Genomic DNA, 18,552 nt, shown 5'->3' with positions numbered 1-18,552 from the left:
AGAGAGAAGCCTGCATTTTAAAATATTCCCCCTCTTGCTGCTGCTGTGTGAAGCCAGAGAAGAAGATAACTTTAAAATGCAGGCTTCTTTCCATTCCTTCCCACACAGGGGGCAGTGGGACAGGTGAATGGGAGTGAGAGAAAATTACCTCAGCCAGTTTGTGAGCCTCCCCACTGGTCTCCAATCCTGATGTTGCAAGTTGAAAGGAAAAACATGGGAGGATTTGCAAACCACCCCGACTGGCTCCTTTTCTCCTACGGTGTCAGAGGTAGAAATTAGCTGTGCAGGGAAGCTTAGAGAAGCAGTTTCCAGTGACTGGAACTACTACTCCCTCCTTCAGCTGATGGGCCATTGGGAGCATGCCTCACTCAAGCAAAGGAACATGTGAGAGCCCACTTTAAGATCCTGATGGTTCCTTTGAAGCTCTGCCCTTACCTGCCTCACAACTGATGTCATATATGATGTCTGGTATGGGGGAGGTGAGTATGGCCTCTCCAAACAGGCTTGCAGGCCAAAGTGAGATGACTGGCAGGCCAAGTTTGGATCCCCATCTCTGGTTTAGATTGGCCAAAACCTTCCTGTAGGTAGATGTACATTGTTTTATGTTGCATATTGTACAGCACCATGTTTTAAGGTGTTTATTATTAGCAATATATGCACAGGTGATATGCAGATATCCAGACAACTGCATGGTATCCTCAAGAAGCATGATGTGTTTGAGTCATATGTTTGCATCATTTACTGAAATACAGTTAAAACTCCTCTAACATTTTGAAACAGCTTTGTGGGAGGGATCTGCTTTCTTGCGCTCTGAATGTGTTTTTCCCTAGCTTTCAAAACTGTCTGCAACATTTGTACACTACAATAAATCTCTCCCCCCCTTTTTTTTAGAATTTAGGATTTAATGCTGTGCTTGTGAAGAAAGATAGATCTGCTAGTCACTTAGATCACAAACAGGAGATAAGGCAGTGAGTATTCTTTTATTCGTGCTCCAATCCCATTCAAGATGTTTGATTTCTTCTGTGAGAATCCAGAATGCAGTTCTGTTTTATCAGGGGTGGGGAACCTTTTTCTTCCAAAGAGTTCTATTTCCTCAGAAGCATTTCAATGGGCTGCATGTTCCTATCAGTCCATGATTCATGAATATTCTCTTTCACTCTGGCTGTGTACACATTGTACCTTTAAAGCACATTTCCCCCCTCAATGAATTCAGGGCCCTGTATTTAGTTAAAGGAATTGTAATTCTGTGAGGATTAAACTACAACGCCCAAAATTCTTTGAACGGTGGAAATGCACTTTGCGTGTTCTTTAAAGCCAATAGTGTACACACAGCCTAATTGCAATTTGCATTGAGCAAAGAGATTCCCTTTGGTTCTTCTTTTCCCATTGAACTGCCAGCATGAGGATCTGGATCAGGATCCTGGGCTAGAGGTCTTTAAATCATAGCCTCCTGCTGCACCTGCAACTTACATTGATGGGCTGGGGGAGACCTTCCATTAAAGTGAATCATACACCCTACTAAATGCTTCCTGTCATGTTCAAGGTGCTAGATGCATGAATTTTTCTCCATAGTCAAACACTTTCCTTTCAATGTTGTTATGATTTCTTCACTATTATCTTGTTCTCTTATTTATTAAGATGGAAACGATCCTTCCTTGTAAGCCTAATTTTCTGCATTCCTGTAATGGGACTGATGATTTACATGATGGTTATAGACAGCCAGATGTCATCCATGCACAAGGTTGCAAACATGACCAAAGAAGAAATGGAAGCATATCATTCATCAATGTTCTTAGAGCGCCAGATCCTTCCCGGCTTGTCTGTTATGAATTTGCTCTCCTTTCTGTTGTGTGTCCCTGTGCAGGCAAGTAGAAATGAATAAAATGCTAGTGTGATAGTATTTTAATTTCATGCCAAGATTCCTTTGAATGAACCATATGGAATAAAGCAGGTGGACAAACTTGCTGCCAACCCTTGGCCTAATATCTTGAGAGTGCTTGGGGGTGGGGAATGGCACAGAGATAAGGGAAGAAAAGGGGATGCCCTGCCCATTTTAGATCCAGCCCCCAGCATATTATCCCTTTGGGAATGCTGTTCCCACAAGATGTAGTGATGGCCACCAAGCTGCTGTATTTTTCGCTCTATAAGACCATAACCATAAGACGCACCTAGTTTTTAGAAGAGGAAAACAAGAAAAAAATTATTCTGAATCAAATATTGTACTAAACTATTTAATAAACCTAGGGGTGATGGGAGTTGTAGTTCAATAACATCTGGGGACCCACAGGTTGAGAAAGGCTGAATTACTGTATGTGAGGTGGGGCTTACCTGTCCCCCCCCCCATTACTTTATTCAAGTTGGAAGAGGGAGGGAGGGAAGGAAGGAAGAGAGAGGGAGAGCGCACATTTGTGTGTGCCTGTGGCGGGCAGCTACTTTGCCTCGCCTCCGATGTGACGCCAGAACCTGAGCAAAAGGAGGAGGAGGAGATGCTAGGACAGGAGCCGTGTAAGCGGCTCTCCCGTCAGCTGGGAGGAGGGACGAAAGGGGCTGCCGTCTGTCTCTCCTCCTGCCTCGCTGTCGCTGTAAAGTAAGCAGAGCAAGAGCCGCTTACACGCGTGTAAGCAGCTCTCCCTTTGCTTGCTTTAAAGCTAGCCATGGGGGAGGGAAGGAAGGGGAGCCATGGCTCCCTGTCCATGCCATGGCTCCTGTCCGTCCCTCCACGGCATTTGCTTCATAAGATGCACAGACATTTCCCCTTACTTTTTAGGAGGAAAACAGTGTGTCTTATGGAGTGAAATATATGGTAGATGCTTTTAAAAGAGGGTTAGAGAAATTCATGGATGAGAGGGCTATTGATGGTTACTAACCAGAAAGGCTTTGCTCTTCCTTCCACATTTGGAGGCAGCAGTGCTTCTGGACACCAGTTGCTGGAAGCCACATGAGGGAAGAGGGCCCTTTTTCTCAGGTTCTGCTTGCTGATTTCCCTCAAGCATCTGGTTGGTCACTTTGAGAATAGGATGATGGACTAGATAGACCATTGGCCTGACCCAGCAGGATCTTCTTGTGTTCTTATTAGCTGAAAGCACATTAGGCCCTGTAGTCTAAGTTACCTTTACTGTACTGCCACCCCTGTAGACAAAAATCTGAAATATTAATGCTTGTTCCTTTTAAGTTTTGTTATAATGGAACAAAATGCAATAATTTGGCTCCACACTTCAACAATGCCTCTCTATTAAAGCTGAGCTTCCATCAGATTTTTCTAGGTAGTCTGCTGCCTGTTTGCTTAGCCACCCTACCAGGGAGAATTATCTGAACCCAGGAGGAGAATGACAGTTCACAGATCTCCAGTCCTTATATAGTGTGTTTATGTGCAAAATGTAATTGTGGATTTTGCTGTGCTTGCAGTTATTTGGTGGCTGGTATTTCTACATCCAAGCTTACAAAGCACTGAAGCATAAGACTGCCAATATGGATGTGCTGATCGTTTTGGCAACCACCATTGCATTTGCCTACTCCTTTGTTATTCTTTTGGTTGCAATGGTTGAGAGGGCAAAAGTCAACCCTGTGACTTTCTTTGACACACCACCCATGCTCTTTGTATTCATTGCACTGGGGCGATGGCTGGAGCATGTGGCCAAGGTAAATATAAAAATAGAAATGCTCATATATTTAGGGGGGGGCATTTATTAAAGCACTCGCAGATTTGGCACTGCTAGTTTTGTAAGATTATCCTAAAAGTTCAGTGCTCAGTTATTTGTCAGTTACATGATGCCTGTTGGAATCCAAGAGAGAGTACAGGTATGTCATTCTGTATGTGGCAGAATTGTGTTAAATATACATTCACTGTTTTCAAGACAAATACTTCAGAATGCATGCTTCCCCCACACTTAAGTCCATCTTCATCCCAAGGAGAATAACAGAAGACTGTTTTACTTATTTAGAACTTATTTATTTGCTAGAAGCATGGCTTGTGCTGCATACGACTTTGTTGCTTGCAATGATCTTTTAGGTGGTACTTTGAATTTAACATATGTGGCTCTATGCTTTTATAGGGTAAAACATCAGAAGCCCTTGCAAAACTGATTTCACTACAAGCAACTGAAGCAACTATTGTTACTTTAGGCCCAGACAACATCCTCTTGAGGTATTGTGCTTTACTGTAGTTTTTTAATAATTTTTTTTGAAAGGCAACCTGAATACATTTCAGTATGTTGTGCTCATTGATTTCCCCCCTGTGCTCTTTATTTTCGTATGGCCCCATCAATATATATGGCATTTTGTAGAGAAATAGAAGCAGAAGATATTCCTTCACCCTAAATAACTTGCAGTCTAAATTGCTGGTATTTGGGGGAGAGAAAGATGTGGCAAGACTTATGGTCAAACCATGAATATGCACAGATTCAGCTGCACATGCTAAGGCTTTGTTTCAGTTGTGGATAAATAAGGACTAAGGAATTTTGTGTGTCCTCTTAGTGAAGAGCAAGTTGATGTTGAGCTGGTTCAGCGGGGTGACATTGTCAAAGTGATTCCAGGAGGCAAGTTTCCAGTGGACGGCCGTGTTATTGAGGGACATTCTATGGTGGACGAATCACTCATCACAGGCAAGCTGTGTTATATTTATTTCAATGGGTGCTTGAAACTAACTAATGGTGTGGGTAGGAAGGAAAAGAGACAAAATGAAAATTAAGACTAGGGGATGAGAGGGGGAAATGCAAAGAATTGTGTCTCTTAATGTTTTGCTGGCAAATCAATTTATGCAGGTGAAGCTATGCCTGTGACTAAAAAACCCGGCAGTACAGTCATTGCAGGCTCTATTAACCAGAATGGATCATTGCTGATCTCTGCAACCCACGTTGGATGTGACACTACTCTCTCCCAGATCGTCAAACTTGTGGAAGAAGCACAGACATCCAAGGTACTTTCAATAAGCAATAGTAGGAAGGAAGTGAAGTTTTTCAGCCTGTTTCTTCGGCTTTGATTCAGTACAATAAATTTATGAATCAAATTTGACATCATTACATGCTTACTTAGTGTACCAAATTGGTCTTCAGCAGAGAGGCAACTTAAAATTCCCATCCTTATAGGTCTCACATTCTCTGATCACAGCAGTTGGTAAGCATACTGTAAAGCAAATCATTTTGTGTAATTTGGAAGCTATTCAAGCAAAGCATTGCAAAAAAGATGTATTGTTAGGACTGCAGAAAAAGACACAAGTGCAAAGGTGCCAGTGATGGGAGACTGCCTGTTATTCAGAGTGAATTTGCTACTTAAGCAAATGTGTAGACCAGGGACAGCCATCTTCCAAAACACTGCAACCAACTCACACAATTAAAAACTGGCAGTGAACTACACCTTTTTGAGGGGTTCAGGTCAAAGTTGCTGAGCTTTTTTTTTAGGGAAGGAAGCCCCGTTTTTTTTGGGGGGGGAGATAACTAATGAAACAGTTTCGCAGCAAAAGCTCCTTCTTCTGTTCTAGCAATCTAGAGGGTGGGGCTGGATGGAGGGGCCAGTGATCGACTGCGATCTACCAAAACCTCCTAGGGATCTACCAGTAGATCGACCTGTTGGACATCCCTGGTGTAGACAATCTCTGAGAAAACCTCAAGCCTCAGAGAAGATGGCTAGAATTTATTTTCTTTTTCTCTCCCTGTGCTTTAGGCTCCAATTCAGCAGTTTGCAGACAAACTTAGTGGCTACTTCGTTCCATTTATTGTTGGTGTTTCTGTGCTTACACTTTTTGCCTGGATAGTGATCGGATTTGTTGATTTCGAAATTGTGGAAACCTATTTTCTTGTAAGTCGTATTCTTTTATTGGGAAGGTTTGTTTCATTTCCAGGTTTCAACCCTTTAATGCTGTTGACACTCCCTACATTGTCTTTGGAAGTAATGCAGGGCTGGAGAATCTTATTGGCTCAGCAGACCAGATCCTTATAAAGATCTGCCTTGCAGGGCCATCCACCTGTCAGTCAGGAGATGTCACAAATGATGCCAGGGGATTCGGTGCTTTGAAGCCAGGACACCAAAGCCCAGCCAAATTGAGCATGTTGGGTGAGGTAGAAAGAGTTTGTTGTAGGGAGCTCTCGTGCACCTGAATCAAGCTGGATTGATCTCCCTTCATGTTGGCCAATTGAGAGAGAGGTCACTCCTGCTTATCGCTGAAGTGCATGGGGTTGCCTCAAAGAGGAGTCCTGGGAAGGAGGAACACTTCTCTCTCCCAGTGCTGCTTTTGGAAGCATGTCCAGCGAAAACAAGCAGCCCCCTTTCCCTTCAAGCATGGAAGTAGGGTGGGAACATTTGCGGTTATTCTTGATGTGCTTATCAATTGACCAATCTGTTTAAATGCAGTTTTTAATGAGGGCATGATCGGGAATTACTAGCCTTAAAAAGGGTAATGGATTTAATTACATGATTTATATGAGCACCGAGGGGCAAATGTAGGTTTGCAGAGGCAATTATAACTTTTTAGAATTTTAAACCTTGAAATTTTATTTAATTGTACTTATAGTCTACCTCTTCCCAAGCACTCCAGGTGGGTCAATATACAATTTCAACAAATGCTTCTTGTGTAGCTTTTGGAAGTATGCCCAGATTCATGCTTAGTTAAGTGTCAAGTGAAATACAGAAGCAAATTCCCAAGTTGAGGTCCAGCCACCGAGTGTGCCCAGCCTTGAAACCTGGAAATACAGGTGAAACTCGAACAATTAGAATATCATGGAAAAGTTCATTTATTTCAGTAATTCAACTTAAAAGGTGAAACTAATATATGAGATAGACTCATGACATGCAAAGCGAGATATGTCAAACCTTTATTTGTTATAATTGGGATGGTTATGGCGTACAGCTGATGAAACCCCAAATTAACAATCTCAGAAAATTAGAATATTGTGAAAAGGTGCAGTAGCTATTCAATCCATAACACCTGCAATGGGTTCCTGAGACTTTAAATGGTCTCTCAGTCTGGTTCAGTAGGAAGCACAATCATGGAGAGGGCTGCTGACCTGACAGTTGTGCAGAAAGCCAACATTGAGACCCTCCATAAGGAGGGAAAGCCTCAAAAGAAGAAGTTGGGTGTTCCCAAAGTGCTGTCTCAAAGCACATTAATGGAAAGTTATGCGGAAGGGGAAAGTGTGGAAGAAAAAGGTGCACAAGCAGCAGGGATGACTGCAGCCTGGAGAGGATTGTCAGGAAAAGACCATTCAAACGTGTTGGGGACTTTCACAAGGAGTGGGCTGAAGCTGGAGTTAGTGCATCAAGAGCCACCACACACAGATGGATCCGGGAGATGGGCTTCAAGTGTCGTATTCCTCTTGTCAAGCTGCTCCTGAACAAGAAAAAAACGTCAGAAGCGTCTTACCTGGGCTAAAGAAAAAAAGAACTGGTCTGTTGCTCAGTGGTCCCAAGTCCTCTTTTCTGATGAGAGCAACTTTTGCATCTCATTTGGAAACCAAGGACCCAGAGTCTGGAGTAGGAATGGGGAGGCACACAATGCCAGATGCTTGAAGTCCAGTGTGAGTTTCCACAGTCTGTATTGATTTGGGGAGCCATGTCATCAGCTGGTGTTGGTCTACTGTTCTTCATTAAGTCCAGGGTCAATGCAGCCGTCTACCAGGAGATTTTGGAGCACTTCATGCTTCCTTCCAAAGATGAGCTTTATGGGGATGCTCACTTCATTTTCTTGGTACCTGCCCACACTGCCAAAAGTACCAAAACCTGGTTCAATGCCCATGGGATTACTATGCTTGATTGGCCAGCAAACTCGCCTGACCTGACCCTGTAGAGAATCTATGGGGCATTGCCAAGAGAAAGATTAGAGACATGAGACCAAGCAATGCAGAAGAGCTGAAGGCTGCTATTGAAGCATCCTGGTCTTCCATAACACCTCAGCAGTGCCACAGGCTGATAGCATCCATACCGCATTGAGGCAGTAATTATTGTAAAAGGGGCCCAAACCAAGTACTGAGTACATATGCATGCTTCTACTTCTCAGAGGTCCGATATTGCTCTATTTGCAATCCTTGTTTTGCTGATTTCATTTAATATTCTAATTTTCCGAGATTGTTAATTTGGGGTTTTCATCAGCTGTACACCACAATCATCACAATTATAACAAATAAAGGCTTGACATATCTTGCTTTGCTTGTCATGAGTCTATCTCATATATTAGTTTCACCTTTTAAGTTGAATTACTGAAATAAATGAACTTTTCCACAATATTCTAATTTTTCAAGTTTCACCTGTATATTGATTTAGGTTGGCCTTGAAGTGGAGGTGGTCCCATAGATAAGTGGGGCACAGGCCACACAGAATTTTGTAGGTCAGCACCACACTTCGAATTAAGCCCTAAATAAATTTGTGAGCCAGTTAGTGAGTGGTCAAAGTTGCCTTAGAATAAGCTGTATTTTTTCTTGTGAGCAACCCTTGTTCATACCTAAGCAACTAATTGTTTGTTTGTCAATAGGGGTACAATAAGAGCATTTCCAAAGACGAAGTGATAATCCGCTTTGCTTTCCAAGCCTCCATTACAGTGCTTTGTATTGCTTGCCCTTGTTCTTTGGGACTAGCAACCCCAACAGCTGTGATGGTGGGTACTGGTGTAGGAGCACAAAATGGCATCTTGATCAAAGGTGGAGAACCTCTAGAGATGGCTCACAAGGTAAGAAATCAGACTTTCCTTTGCAGTTTGGCCACAAACTGTCATGTTTCTAAAAAGGATCTGGTTAACTTCATCTTTCCCCAAACAAAGCTTGTATGACTTTAGTCTGCAAAAAAAGGGGGGGTACAGAAAGCGCTTGGCTACTAATGTGGTTTGCGTTCTTTTTACAGGTTAAGGTTGTGGTATTTGATAAGACAGGGACCATCACCCATGGAACTCCAGTGGTGATGCAGGTGAAGATCCTAGTGGAGAGTAACCGGATGCCACGCAATAAGATTTTGGCACTAGTGGGAACCGCTGAGAGCAACAGTGAGCACCCCCTGGGAGCAGCTATTACCAAATACTGCAAACAGGTAGAGGAGCTAATACAGAGATTTCTTGATTCACCCTCTTAACTATCTGCCAAGCACCAACTTAATTGTGGGGGACATACAGCCATGTCTGAACTTTCCTGCCATGCAGTGAAATAACCACATTTGCTACATATTCACACCTTATCTGGAAATGTTGTGACATGGTAAGGCTGTCTTTGTCTTCAGATTTCTCTCTGGAGTAAGAGTTCATGAGTACAGGATTTGGAACTCATAGCATGCTCTGAGGTAAAGGAACAGCGGCAATATTCTGACCAGCAGAGGGATGTGCGCCTACAGTCTCTCTCAGCATGTCATACTGGGATGGGGCCACCCAGGTTCAAATATCCACTAACACATGAAGCTCACTTGGTTACCTTGACCCAATTGCTCTGTTTTAGTTTAATCTGCCTCATAGGATGGTTATCAGGATGTCATCAAATGGGGAGGGTTGGGGTGGAGAGAGAATCGTGCATGCCACCCTGAGCTGCTTGGAACAAGGGTGGGATAACAATGTAAGCCAGTGGGCACCACAATGATATTTACTGCAGTATATTTTTAGTAACTGGTTCATTTTACTTAGTGAATTATATTTAAATAATTATAATTAATACAGCTCTGTGTACACAATTCTGAATTGTCTAGAAATCTATGGGGTTGTATATAACGTATGTTCTGCTCAGAGAAGACCCACTGAAATTAATAAACCTCACTTGGCTTTCTGAAGAGCCTCATTATTTACAGGTCTTACAAATATGTGATTATTTCTTAGCACCTCTTTAGTCTTAAGCTCCTTTGTACTTTTGTTCCCTCAACCTACTATGTATTATTTATTTATAAAAATATTGATATACCACTGCATCATAAAGATATATCACAGCAGTTTACAACAATTTAAAAACAAAAAAAACAAAAAAGTTTAAAACTAGTTAAAAGAAAAAAGAAATTAAATACAAGTATCAATAGGCCATTATGGGGGGGGGGGTATACTCCTTATTGCCTTCATAGGCCTGGTGTAACAGAAAAGTTTTCACACATTTAAAAGTTGGCACAGATGGCACCTGCTGAATCCTTAGTGGCAGTGTGTTCCACAGGACTGGGCCAATGACTCTGAAGGCTCAGTTTCTCGCATTACAATCTTGGATGTGTATATGCTTTTGCAGAATGACTTTTAAAGTCTAGTATGCATTTACCAAATCCCAAGCACTATCTGATTATATATTCTCTTTAGGAATTGGACACAGACACCCTTGGAACTTGTACTGATTTTCAAGTAGTCCCTGGCTGTGGCATTAGCTGTAAAGTCACCAATATTGAAGCCCTGCTGTGCAGCAGGAGTGAGACCATGGAAGAGAACAATGTCAGGAATTCAGCCCTTGTGAAAATGGATGAGAAGACTGAGGAAATTATGCATCCCTCCTTGATTATTGATGAGCAGTTGCCAAGTAAGTTGAGATGAATCTGTCAAATGTGCTTCATGTAAGCAGAAGCCTTGTTTCGGCATCTGTTGGTAGAGGTGCATTAGCCTTTCTCTTCCACTGAGGGTGGGATTTGATGTCTCCTTTGCTTTTAAAAAAGTAAAATACCAGCCCAATAGTTTTAAATTGTGCCTTGTAAAAGCTCTGAGGGAAACGGGCAATTTCCTCTTGATCTTCTTTATTCTTATCCACTTCCGATGTAACTGTGGCTTAGTGTCACAAGAATGAGATGAAGTAAGCCTTGAGTGCATACACTACCTCTTTCCCTCCTTTAAGCACAACTGAAAGTGCCAGCTTTTGGTTTCCTATAAACTGGTTTCTTGAGTTCAGCTGTATTGGGGAACTGCCTTTTATTTGGCATCAAAAGTGAAAGCTTTCAGTTGTCTATCTTTGCATGAGGAAGAGAGTAAAATGGGGTGTATGCTAGCCCAAAACTCAGTGGAGCCGTATGTTAGTATATTTTCCTACCTGGAGCAGCATCTCTCACTTGCTTTTAGTTTTGTTTAGTCAACTATTTCCCTTATTTTAGCAATTTAAAGTATTGCAAGGCATTCCAAGTGGGAGAAATGTGTTGCGGTTCTCACTGGACTGAATCATCTCTTACTGGAGATCAGGACAGATGTGTATCTGAATCTTCTCCCTCCCCACCCCCAAATAAGCTTTTGTCAGGATTAAAACTAGACTCGAATACATTGGGAGTGCCTTCAAACATGCAATTTCCCCTACCCTTGAGCTTGAAGTAATACAGTCCCAACTAAAGTTGTACCGTGTGACTATGCTGCTCATGTAGCTCAGCTGTAAGCACACTGTTGCACAAGTGCATAATCTGGATAATTCTGACCACACACCTGTGGTCCCTAGCCATAGGTCCCTAGTGAATAAATGTTCATGAATAGCCATGAGTAAATGCTCCTGCAAACTTAGCATGCATCAGCAGTAGTGTGTAACTAGCAGGTCACCTGTTTCTCGGAAACTGCAGTAATATTTTCCTTTCAGCTACTTGGGGTTCCCACAAGTATTCTGTTCTAATTGGAAACCGGGAGTGGATGTCTAGAAATGGTCTGCTTGTCAGAAATGAAGTTGATAATGCCATGATTGAGCACGAACGTCGAGGTCGCACTGCTGTTCTTGTGGCTGTGGATGGTAAGCTTGATAATGAGGGTTAGGATTGGATTTTATGTGTAATACACTGAAAAGGCAGGGAAGAACGCAGCTGAGGAGTAACCAGTGACTGAAAAAGTTGTACTTCAAGCATTAAGGAGCAAAATATTTTCAAGACAGATAAAAGAGAGCTCTAAGAGAGAATTAGACAAATTTGTGGAGGAGACAGGTATCAAAAGGCTACTAACCATGAGAGCAGAATATGATAACAGGATGCTACACTAGATGTGCCATTGGTCTGATCCAGCAGGTTCTTCTCCTGTTCTTACAGTATGCTATATTTTTCTATATAAAATATTCAAGTTCTCAAAATGAATTGTTTCATAATATTAATAGATAATCTAATGTGTGGCTACAAATCCTGTCAAACTGGCAGGTCTAACATTGTTCTTAACTTCTTTTTCCCTGTTGACTATTCCTATAATAAATATAAACACAAAGCAGTACAGTAATCCTATCCAGTGTCATTTTCCTTTAAATATTAAGCAATGTAAATAAGTATTTTCAATTGACTTGTGTCTTAAAATACACACAGGTCCCAGTATGTAAACACTTGTTATCAAGTCTTCAGGTATCTACACATGAAGGATTTGTAACCTAACATTACCAAGTGAATGCCTTGAATCAGATATCCGAACAACAATCAGAGAGACAGATATACGGAGAGACAAATTTACAGATACACAATTGCATTCACCGAAAAATCCCCATTCCCCTCCTCCCTTGTCAAGTCTTTGTGCCACAAAACTGTGTTTGACTTGTGTTTCGTTGCTTTCTTGTTGAACAAATACAGGTACGTAGTTTAATTGTAACAGTGTTTGTGATTTTATTCATTATAGTAATGTTGTTAATGGTTTTACTGGGTTTTATTTAAACAATTTGGGGGCATGTTGTGGTTTTCTCCCTAGGAAGGAATGGAGCTTGGTATGTGAGCACCCGCCTTACAAACCATTTCACAGGAACAGATTATGTTTGCAAAGCAGGACCTGTGTGTATTTACAATTACTTCCATTAAAATGCTTTCCAAGTAAAGCTGCCACTAAATGCATTTGCATATAACATTTAATGTGCATTATTGATTCCCACAGAACCTTGATTCAGATAGGTTTGGCTATTAGAAATATTATTTGAGATTTTTTGGGGGGGGGAGAGAGAGAGAGAGGGAGGGAGGGGGGGGAAGTAGGGCATGAAATGTGGCATACAGTGGTACCTCGGGTTAAGTACTTAATTCGTTCTGGAGGTCCGCTCTTAGCCTGAAACTTCTCTTAACCTGAAGCACCACTTTAGCTAAAGGGGCCTCCTGCTGCCGCTGCACCGCCGGAGCACGATTTCTGTTCTATCCTGAAGCAAAGTTCTTAACCTGAAGCACTATTTCTGGGTTAGCGGAGTCTGTAACCTGAAGCGTATTTAAAATATTTAAAGCGTAACTTTTAAAGTTTTGTGTTCTGCATGTAAGACAAGCTAAATACCAATAGTTCTAGGGCTTTGGGAAACTTTCTGGAAGCTTTCCCCCCAGGAAGCCAGTATCACTGCCTTGGAAAGTGAGAAGAACAGCCCATCTTTAAATTTGTGCAATGCCCTGTGGGTGGAAGGAGAAAGGGGGGGGGGGTGAAGGAAAGAGGAAAAAATAGTCTTTCTGTTCTCTTCAGAAAACAAAGAGGATTAATGGAAACATATTCATGTCTGTCTAGGAGAACTCTGTGGCTTGGTAGCTATTGCTGATACTGTGAAACCTGAAGCAGAGCTGGCAGTCCGTACTTTGAAGGCTATGGGTTTAGAAGTTGTTCTGATGACTGGTGATAACAGCAAAACAGCCAGGTCTATTGCCTCTCAGGTAAGCTGTTCCATATGTTAGCTTGCCTTGCTTCAGGCAATTTTCCTAATGCCTACAAGGTCCAAAGGTTCCCCCCTTCAATTTTAAAAAATGCAGTAGATTACTTATTCAGTCATCAGAGCATCAGTTAAATCAGTGCTACTCAAAGTGGTGGTCCACAGGCAGGTTCTGAGAGCCACCAGCTGTCAGTCCCTGGTGACTCCACCACAGCTCAGGTTGGGTGGGATGCTTCAGGGACCAGATATGCTACTGGTCCCTGGAACATTTGGAGGCAGGGATTGCTGGTCTACAGCATCAGATCGCTTGAGATGTACTGAGTTAAATAATGCTTTGATATTTCTGAGCAATGCCACTCATTGTTGGGGGAATGTTCTTCCAAGATGAGAATCTTGTAGTTCCACAGAACTCATTATTCTTAACAGCTGTATTTTTTTGTGTCTGAGGAATCTTCTGGTGTGATTTTGGACTTCCTTTTCTTTTTCAGGTTGGCATCACTAAAGTGTTTGCTGAAGTCCTTCCTTCCCACAAGGTTGCCAAAGTAAAGCAACTGCAGGATGAAGGGAAACGGGTAGCAATGGTGGGGGATGGGATCAATGATTCCCCTGCTCTTGCCATGGCTAATGTTGGAATTGCCATTGGCACAGGCACAGATGTGGCCATTGAGGCAGCAGATGTGGTTTTGATTAGGGTAAGTGATTGGATAGAGTGAAGACCCTTAATTCAATGTAAAACAAATTATGCCACCAATGTAACCAGTCTTGTTAATTCTTACTTGGCAGAATGATTTGCTGGATGTGGTGGCAAGCATAGATTTATCACGGAAGACTGTTAAAAGGATACGAATCAACTTTGTCTTTGCTCTCATTTACAATCTTGTCGGAGTTCCTGTAGCAGCTGGTATGTGATGATTCTGGACTTTGACAATATGTATAATATTGCATTTTTTTTTCTTCCATGGAACATTAATTGCAAGTATATATCAATTAACAATTCCTTATGTGGGAGAAATTTGTGTGTGAGAAAAAGAAGAAAGCTGCAGTTGATATAAATATGTTGCACAGAAAGAAGAATGTTAAGGGTTGCAACTGATACCCAAACTCATTCTTAAATGTTCATGCGAATTATAGTGGGTAGAAAAAAGGGAAGCTTTTCCAATATTTATTCATTCATTCATACATACATACATACATACATACATACATACATACCCTACCTATCTGACTGGGTTTCCCCCTGCCACTCTGAGCAGCTTCCAACAGAATATAAAAAAATACTGACATTTCAGACTTTAAAAACTTATTGATACAGGGCTGCCTTCAGATGTCTATTGAAAGTTGTATAGTTCCTTGACAACTGATGGGGGGGGTGTTCCACAGGGAAGGCGCCATTACTGAGAAGGCCCTCTGCCTGGTTCCCTGTAGCTTCACATCTCACAATGAGGAACTGCCAGAAGGCCCTCAGAACTGGACCTCAGTGTCTGGGCTGAACAAACTGGATTAGATTTACTTACTTACTTACTTACTTACTTACTTACTTAATTTTTGGCATTTGCATGCTGCCCCAAAACCCAAAGTTATTTGAGTGAGCTGAACTTCAGAAGAGGGCCTTAAGCAATGGGTAGGCAGGTACACATGAGAAAAAACCTGATTCCAACACATTTATGAGTTTAAAGGTTAAAACCAATTAAAAAGTGATGGGAAAAGTAAATGGACCATAAATGGTCAAGCTGGCCTTGCTTTGGACCAGCTGCAGTTTCCAGACAGTTCTAATTCCAGCTGTTTGATTAAACATGCAGTGTTACAAAACTCTACAGTTGACACTCTAGCTAGGTCCTCTGCAAGTCCATAAATCCTAAACTTGGGTTTTGCCTTCAGCTCTGCTTTGCCCCCTACATAAACACTAATTTAACATGCTTTGATTTTTTTTAAATGCATTTCAGAATCATGTGTGTGACTTTGTTCTTTAACTTCCCCTAGAGTTATTTCCAATTTCCCTCCCCAGGTGTCTTCCTTCCAGTTGGTTTGGTTCTGCAGCCTTGGATGGGCTCTGCAGCAATGGCTGCCTCTTCCGTTTCTGTTGTGTTGTCTTCTCTGCTGCTAAAATTGTAAGTACAGTATCCTCAAGCCTCTCCTTCTTACTTTCATGACTTGCTTGTGAAATCCATGGTTGCATTTTGAGAAAAATAATTTGCTCTTCCAAAGAGGATAACCAGCAAGCTGGGCTCTGTCCTACCTTTTGAAAATTCAGGTAGGACTTACCTGTGCCTGCAGTTTTCCAGAAGAATCCCCTGCCCCATAACTGCTGTTCAGTTCAGTGAGCTTTCAATAATGTATTTTTAATGCATTGCTTGTCTCATTCAGCCTCATCACAACTCTATATAGAGCATGCCAATTTTTGCAGTTATTGTTGATTGAGCTCATTAGCCTAATTACTGATTTGATCCTTGGTTAAATTGGGGATCAAATTGAAGTTGTCTATCCAGACTAACAAATACTGTTAGTTGCTGAACTCCATGGTTTTCACATTCCCACTTTGTCCTCCTCAGCCCCGGGGCAGCATTTTAAGAGAAGGAGACTTTATATCCACACTTCCATCCCAGTTAGGAATTCCTCCCTTTGCACAAAGACATTGCAGGCAACATAGAGAACAGTCTGGCTCCTCAGCCTGGTCTGTTCTGGTTATGGATGATACTGTAGCTGGGCACCTCTGGAGCCAGTCACGGGAGGAAACTGGCACAGTTTGATTTGATTATAGATTATTTAATTTCTGTACCTCTTAATATATTTTTAAAAATCTCTTTAAGAGGGGTACAGAATAGACAACTTAAAACAAAATATTACAGAAACACACAGTTACATATAAAAATGTTACATTAATACAAAGTTACGAATATATAAACATCAATATCAATTCATCTTCCTTCTGACACACCCTCCCTCTCAGCCTCTAGGTTATCATCTAGAGTCAAGACTACAAGCTTTAATAATTATTAACTGAATGATTAAATTGCAACCCTGTTTCAAACTAATGCATACGTGATTTTTGTGCATTTTCCCTTCCCTTTAGCTATAAGAAACCTACCTGTGAGAAATATGAACTGCGTACCCATGGCCAGGTGAGGCAGAAGAGCCCTTCCGAAATCAGTGTCCACATTGGAATTGATGAAACTGGACCAAGATCTCCAAAGCTGAACCTCATGGACCGAATTGTCACTTACAGCCGAGCTTCCTTAAACTCCCTCTTCTCTGACAAGCGGTCCCTCAGCAGCATAGTCCTCAGTGAGCCAGATAAGCACTCCCTTCTAGTTGTAGATTCACGGGAGGAAGATGACACAATTCTCTGAAAGTCTTCTTTTTGCTGAGAAGTGGACTTGGTCTCTCTTCATGCACTGATCTATTCTGGAGGCTGACCAGCTGCACTGTGTTTCCGATCGTTTTGAATTGGATTTCAATTGCTCAGTTGACCAGGGCAATTATATCCCCACCCCACCCCCCAAAATCACTTCTAACTCAAGAGGCTGGCAGTTTCTGCAGTGCTTTGCCAGTATTAGCAAGCCAGAGCTTATCCAAAACCAACACTCACAAGCCACAGTATGCACTGGAAGCCAGTGCAGAGCAAGACACTGCTGAGCTGCTGGGATTGTGAAAGGGCAGTCACCAGCCCATGGTTTCTAGGCCATGTCTTTACATGCAACGCGACATTATTTTATAGAGTGTGAACAAGTAAGGATAGAAACCATGATTTCTTTTTTCCTTTCCTTTTTTTTTAAACACAGATGTGCCTTATTTTGTAATGGTTGTCTTCATAATTTCTTCCTAATTTGCTATGTGTAAAATGGCATTTTTCAGAAAACATTGCAACACAGGTTTTCCCATTATTTGAAGAAAAAAAAAAGGAAATAATTCCCATTATTTGTTTCTCCCCCCTATCCCAGCCACAGAGCTATAGACAATTCAGTGCACTCACCCGAGGCTACTGGTGAGAACGGTGCTTTCAAGTGTATAGAGGAGCTCCACTCTTGCCACAGCCACTGCCACACAAAGAATCAAGGAGTCAGGGCCATGCCTTGTGATGTTTTTCATTACTCAAAGGTCTATGTCTTTGTAACTTCATAAAGATGGAGTGGCTCAGTCGGCAGAGCATGAGACTCTTAATCTCAGGGTCGTGGGTTTTGAGCCCCATGTTGGGCAAAAATATTCCTGCATTGCAGCAGGTTGGACTAGATGTCCTTCACGGTTCCTTCCAGTTCTATGATTCTGTGATCTGAGATGTATGCTGGTGAGTTTGAGATGTTTGAAACTGCAGAGTTTAAAAAGATGTGTTTTCCTCCAGCGCTTTCAGGGAGCTCCCATTCTTGCATTTCGAGTTTGAGGTTTTTTTGTTTAGGTTTTTTTTTTTTAAGGCTCCTGAGCATTCTTTATTTATTTATTTCTGAGCAGATCACAAAATTTCGTCTTGGAACTTTTAATTTCTTTTCCATTTTGCTCAACTAAAAATTGTCATGGTTGTCGCAATGCTACCCCTACAGTTACAACTTTGCTGGCTTGGGTCTGTCAGGAGTTTTGCAGTTCAGAACATCTCGAGGGCGTAAGGGTTGGGAAGGCAGTGCTAAGCCAAAGTGCGGGTTCTGCATTGATGGGAAGCTATTGTTTCGTTTCCCCTCATCACAGAGTTTAAAATACATTTGTTATATTATTTAACTTTTAAAGAGATTTGCGCTAGGTTTGCCCACGTTTCTCACCATGTTTACAGTTCAGCAGGTCTTAGATTATAATCCTTTGGAGTGAATATTGCCATGTTGATGTTTGAACAGTGGTTGAAGACATACATTGTAGAGTCCTTTAACCTGATAATAGAGGCATTTTTATAGAGTTTAAAGTAGCAAGAGAGAGGACCACGGTTCAGAAAACACCGGGGCTCTTGTTCTTGACCTGCAGGGGCATTAATGCACCAGTTTTAGTCATTAATTGCATTCCTAAAGCCATACTTAGGGGGGAAATGAAACCAAACTGCAGCTGTTTCACTCCCACCCTAGGTCATGATGGGATAATAAGAGTGCAGAAAGTATATCAGTGA

At 41.8% G+C, this 18,552-nt stretch overlaps 1 protein-coding gene across 1 annotated transcript in view; it reads left to right on the top strand.

Moving 5' to 3' along the window:
- The window catches only part of ATP7A (ATPase copper transporting alpha), a 41,580-nt gene extending 24,617 nt beyond the window's left edge, over positions 1 to 16,963 (top strand). The window contains exons 8-23 of the mRNA XM_079961207.1: positions 892 to 968; positions 1,639 to 1,864; positions 3,406 to 3,639; positions 4,053 to 4,144; positions 4,474 to 4,601; positions 4,761 to 4,915; positions 5,659 to 5,793; positions 8,459 to 8,653; positions 8,824 to 9,006; positions 10,235 to 10,448; positions 11,478 to 11,624; positions 13,334 to 13,476; positions 13,961 to 14,164; positions 14,256 to 14,373; positions 15,478 to 15,580; positions 16,543 to 16,963. Coding sequence (XP_079817333.1) covers positions 892 to 968; positions 1,639 to 1,864; positions 3,406 to 3,639; positions 4,053 to 4,144; positions 4,474 to 4,601; positions 4,761 to 4,915; positions 5,659 to 5,793; positions 8,459 to 8,653; positions 8,824 to 9,006; positions 10,235 to 10,448; positions 11,478 to 11,624; positions 13,334 to 13,476; positions 13,961 to 14,164; positions 14,256 to 14,373; positions 15,478 to 15,580; positions 16,543 to 16,819 — 2,631 coding nt within the window. The 3' untranslated portion in view covers positions 16,820 to 16,963. The remainder of the gene's footprint in view (positions 1 to 891; positions 969 to 1,638; positions 1,865 to 3,405; positions 3,640 to 4,052; positions 4,145 to 4,473; positions 4,602 to 4,760; positions 4,916 to 5,658; positions 5,794 to 8,458; positions 8,654 to 8,823; positions 9,007 to 10,234; positions 10,449 to 11,477; positions 11,625 to 13,333; positions 13,477 to 13,960; positions 14,165 to 14,255; positions 14,374 to 15,477; positions 15,581 to 16,542) is intronic.
- Positions 16,964 to 18,552: the final 1,589 nt, after the last annotated feature.

The sequence above is a fragment of the Podarcis cretensis genome (assembly GCF_951804945.1).
Source record: "Podarcis cretensis genome assembly, chromosome: Z".
NCBI classification, from domain to species: domain Eukaryota; kingdom Metazoa; phylum Chordata; class Lepidosauria; order Squamata; family Lacertidae; genus Podarcis; species Podarcis cretensis.
Note: the sequence above shows the minus strand (reverse complement) of the source record. Positions and strands in the feature narration are given on the sequence as shown.